The sequence below is a fragment of the Micropterus salmoides genome, unplaced genomic scaffold (assembly GCF_014851395.1).
Source record: "Micropterus salmoides isolate LMB-PRFRI ecotype aquatic unplaced genomic scaffold, ASM1485139v1 Ms_hic_scaffold_6, whole genome shotgun sequence".
NCBI lineage: Eukaryota > Metazoa > Chordata > Actinopteri > Centrarchiformes > Centrarchidae > Micropterus > Micropterus salmoides.
The window spans coordinates 33,705,441-33,710,620 of record NW_024044348.1 but is presented as its reverse complement, the minus strand read 5'-3'; the positions used below and the strand labels follow the sequence as shown (position 1 = coordinate 33,710,620).

The 5,180-nt window shown below is 42.8% G+C and overlaps 1 protein-coding gene and 1 pseudogene across 1 annotated transcript in view; both read left to right on the top strand.

Annotated features, from left to right (window-relative positions):
- Positions 1 to 795, top strand: part of LOC119890407 (high choriolytic enzyme 1-like) — a 1,531-nt gene extending 736 nt beyond the window's left edge. The window contains exon 2 of the mRNA XM_038701671.1: positions 48 to 795. Within this exon, the coding sequence (XP_038557599.1) occupies positions 48 to 759 (712 nt within the window). The 3' untranslated portion in view covers positions 760 to 795. The remainder of the gene's footprint in view (positions 1 to 47) is intronic.
- A 3,319-nt stretch (positions 796 to 4,114) lies between these two features.
- On the top strand, positions 4,115 to 4,960 carry LOC119890386 (annotated as a pseudogene).
- The last annotated feature ends 220 nt before the right edge of the window (positions 4,961 to 5,180 follow it).

The following is a 5,180-nucleotide window of genomic DNA, read 5'->3' as shown; positions in this document are numbered from 1 at the left end:
CTCCTGCTCGGCTTCTCTCAGGCATATCCTGTCCAGGAGGAAGGAAGCAAAGAAGATGTCCCAGATACCGTCGACATGACCACCAGGATTCTGACCTCCAACAGCGCCACCAACGAGATCCTGCTGGAAGGAGACATTCTGGCTCCCACAACCAAAAGCGCCATGATATGCTCGTCCCAGAAATGCCTGTGGAAGAAAGCTGCCAACGGCTTGGTGATGGTCCCCTATACCGTGAGCAGTGACTTCACCAGCTTGGAAAAGCAGCGGATTGAATTTGCCCTGAACGGCTTCCAGGCCAAAACCTGCATTCGTTTTGTCCCCCGTCAGAATGAGACCGACTACATCCGCATTGAGAACAAAGCTGGATGTTTCTCATTGGTGGGCAGAGTGGGAGGCGCACAGGTGCTCTCTCTCAATAGGCAGAGCTGCCTCTACTATGGCATCATCCAGCACGAGGCCAACCACGCTCTGGGCTTCCTGCACGAACATACCAGAACTGACCGCGACTCCTACGTCACAATCACCTGGGAGAACATCGACCCGCAGAAAGCTAACAACTTCAAAATGCAGGCCGCCAACAACCTGAATACTCCCTATGACTACTCCTCCATCATGCACTATGGGAAAACAGCTTTCTCCATCCAGAAGGGAAAGGACACCATCACCCCCATCCCCGACCCCAACGTCCCGATTGGACAAATGAAAGGCCTGTCCAACTGGGACATCATAAGGATCAAGACGTTTTACGGTTGCTCATAAAAATGCTGATGAGAAATGCAACAAATTCCTACTTTCACTGTTTCTTTTTTCTGTAATTAAAGCTACTGTTAGCCATGGAAACAATGCTAAAGATTCTTTCACTATATTATTTCAAATGTTCAGACAGAGGACTACATGACCTTCCACACGGCAAAATTATCTGTAATAAAGATTGTGCAAACTGATGGATTGCTGTGTAGTTATTTTTCTCCATTTCTTTGCCTGCAAAACATAATTTGGCATAATGCACACATTAGCATAAATAAAATCTTCCATATAATTGGATTATTGATTGTGGTAAAGCAAAACTACTATTTCTGTATCTGAAACTATGATAAAAATAATCAGGTTTGTGTACAATACATCTTCTCGTAATATCTTGATGAATCTGAAGTGTCAAAAAAAATAGATAGTGCTCGAGAAAATCTGAAAAGCTCTCTTGGCAATTATGCGTGCACTTTTGAGACAGTTCTTAACTTCAGCTCGTCATTTTCCCGTCTACTGTAATAATCACACAGTGTGTGTGGTTGAGAATCAGCTCATGAGGTAAAATGAACATCTGCGTGACACCAGTCAAGCTTTATCGTGCAAATCTGGTGAAACTGATGTAAAGTTATTGAGAATGAACCTCATTGAATGTTATCTAAAGTTTGTTTATTTCATGTATAACCATATTTGAGTCACAGAGCTAAGAATAAGATTTTTCACAACAATTAAACTGATTTGTTTTCTTGCAGCAACCAGACTTTTATGTTCATCCAGAGGGTCAGAAGACCTTTGGAGGTTTCTGTTGCTACAGAACAGCAGTAAGTGTTGTTATGTGGCCTTCTGGATTTGTCAGCTATGCAAGCAGCGTGTCTCTAGGAATGACAACGTTGGTCTATCAGTCGGTCCACCACTTTGATCCAGACTGAGCTGTCTCAACAACAATTAGATGGATGCCATGAAACCTTGTGCAGACATTCATGGTATCTGAGAGAATGAACTCTAATGACTGTGGTGATGCCTTGACCTTTTCTGTAGCTCCACCAGCCGGCCAAAGCTTTCCTTTATCCTGTAAAATATCTAAACATCTATATGATGGATTGGCACAAAATTTTGTGCAGACATTCATGGTCGCAAGAAGATGAATCATGCTGACTTTGGTGATCCCCTGATACTTCCTCTAGAGCCACCATGAGGTCAACATTTATGGTTTTGAGTGACATGTCTCAAAAAAGATTGGATGGCTTGCCATGAAATGTGGTACACACATTCACATCCCCCTCAGGATGAACTGTCATAACTTTGGTGTTCCCCTGACTTCTCATCTAACGCCACCATCAGGTCAACATTTTTATTAGTGTAATACTTTGGTGTATGCCCAAATATCTCCAAACCTAATGGCATTCCCATCAGCCTCACCTGTACTTTGTGATTAATGCTAATTAACAAATGTTATGTTAACATACTACATTATGATTGTTTCTTAGTAAACATGAGGCAAGAGCTGAAGTTGTGAAGAGCACCTTATTTTTAAATTGTCAGCTGAGATATGGACATTTAGATCGATTGACATCACTTCTCTTGGTTGTAGCAGTGTGTGTGTGTGTGTGTGTGTGTGTGTGTGTGTGTGTGTGTGATATCTGTGTGGTTTTGATTAGCCTGAATTATGACTAGGGATGGGGATCGAGACCAGGTTCTAAAAAGACTCACTCGGTTCCAACATTTCTCAAAACCCTAAAATCCAAATGCTTTCGAGACTAGCAGGTCTGTAACGTTATGTCTCGAGCATCGAATCCTATCTTGAAACACGATGGAGAAGAAAACTAATGTTTCTAATAATACCGAAACGGGCCCAGGACTGTTTATTCTCAGGCTGCAGCCTCTACTGCTCTCTGTCGGCTCACACACACACACATACACACACAGTGGCCAGCAGCTGTGTAGACTGTGAAGTTAAGTTAGCTCCAAAATACTCGAGTTGCCGACAGCTAGTGCAATAAAACCTTCGCGAGTAAAAAGACAATACTTTATCAATACACGTGTGTAAGGTAAAAATGTAGAAAGGGTAATTTCATCTCTGTCCTCAGTCTGTCGTCCTGTATGTTTTCAAGCATAGGTAACGCTAGCTTGGCAATTAGCCAAATGTTACAAACAAGCTAAATAGAAAGCTGTCTGTCTGTAGCATAGACTGGTCTGTAGTATTACAATCTGGCACATTGTTGTAAACTCAGCTGCTGGCTGAGACAAACCATCCACTCCTCCTTTTTTTTTTTAAGTCAATCATAAGTGACTTACCAACATATACACAACAGTATACAAACATACTGTATAGCCGCTCCTCCTTCTACCAGGTAACGTTACCTGGAGGAAATGAATAACAGCAGAGGGGAGGAAGAGGTGGAATGAAACAGAATGAGGTTTTTATTCTCTCTAAACGTCTCTCACTATTTTGATGTCAGATATTGAGTTTATATATAGTGACTTTGCTGTTGTAAACATTAATGTTGCTGCTCCAGAAACAACATTTAGCTGTATTTAAAATGTTAAATTCTAATCCTATAAATAATTTTAAAACAAACAGGCAGCTAATATGCACATTTGAATATATGTTTATTTATTGCAAGTCATAAGTCATCTCAATATATAACAATGTTATCACACATTGAATATTTTCCTCCTACCGTGCAGGCCAACCTCATGCCCGTTGGGGCTGGTCTTACCAAATAACCGTCACCAAATAGTAGTAAAGTATCGATAGTGGTATCGATAAAGATTCAGATCATTAAGCAGTCTCAATAAGGGCATCAATATCAACAAAAATTAACAATCCCCATACCTAATTGACCTTGTGAATAATTGGTGACAATCCAGTGACAGATCTGTGAGGGGGAGCAAATATTTCAGCTAATATTCAGATGCTGTTCATACGCGTTCAGAGCGATTTATCAGTTCCTATCCGAACAATGTATTTGTATTTGTTTACCTCCCTACTTTTTAATTAACGAACAAATACCTTCTATGGAGCAAATATTAGGGAGGGATTTCAAGAGAAACACATATTACTCTGCTTAAATTAAGGTTGGTTTAACAAAGATACTCTAATGTGGACTATGTCTGGTTGAAGACCATATAAAGTGTGTAGCTTAACAAATGCAACCTATTTAACCACATAGTGAAGCTGTGTTCATCCATCTTATAACCAGAGATAACAAACCCTGTTTAAGAAGTAGGTTTGTCTGTGGAGTCCTCCCCTCTGAGGTTTATTTAGGCCTAGCAGTGAGGACCCCAACCCATAATCCTCCTGCAGACACACCTGTAGAGGAGAGTATAAAGACCCTGGACTGCAAAGTCAGACATCAAGCTTCAAGGAGTCTCTCCACAGCAGCTCTTCACAGCCTCCAGACCGACCCTGAAGATGACTCCCTCTGCCAGCCTGCTGCTGCTGCTCCTGCTCGGCTTCTCTCAGGCATATCCTGTCCAGGAGGAAGGAAGCAAAGAAGATGTCCCAGACAGTCGACATGACCACCAGGATTCTGACCTCCAACAGCGCCACCAACGAGATCCTGCTGGAAGGAGACATTCTGGCTCCCACAACCAGAAGTGCCATGATATGCTCGTCCCAGAGCTGCCGCTGGAAGAAAGCTGCCAACGGCTTGGTGATGGTCCCCTATACCGTGAGCAGTGACTTCACCAGCTCGGAGAAGCAGCTGATCAACTCTGCGTTGAACGGCTTCCAGGCCAAAACCTGCATTCGTTTTGTCCCCCGTCAGAATGAGGCCGACTACATCAGCATCGAGAACCAAGCCGGATGTTTCTCCCTGTGGGCAGAGTGGGAGGCGCACAGGTGCTCTCTCTCAAAAGGCCGAACTGCCTCTACTACGGCATCATTCAGCACGAGGCCAACCACGCTCTGGGTTTCCAGCACGAACATACCAGGACCGACCGCGACTCCTACGTCAATATCAACTGGGAGAACATCGACCCGCAGAATGCCTACAACTTCCATGCAGGCCGCCAACAACCTGAATACTCCCTACGACTACTCCTCCATCATGCACTATGGGAAAACAGCCTTCTCCATGAATGGGAAGGAAACCATGATCCCCATCCCCGACCCCAACGTCCCGATTGGCCAGATTAACGGCCTGTCCAACTGGGACATCATAAGGATCAAGACGTTCTACGGCTGCTAGTAACAATGCTGATGAGAAATGTAACAAATTTCTACTTTCTTTTTTCTTTATTCTGTAATTAAAGCTACTGTAACCCATGGAACCAATGCTAAAGATTATTCACTGTATTATTTCAAATCTTCAGACAGAGGACTACATGACCCTCCACATGCTAAATTATTCGTAATAAAGATTGTGCAAAATGACGGATTGCTGTGTAGTTATTTTTCTCTATTTGTTCAAATGGAAAAAATAATTTGACAT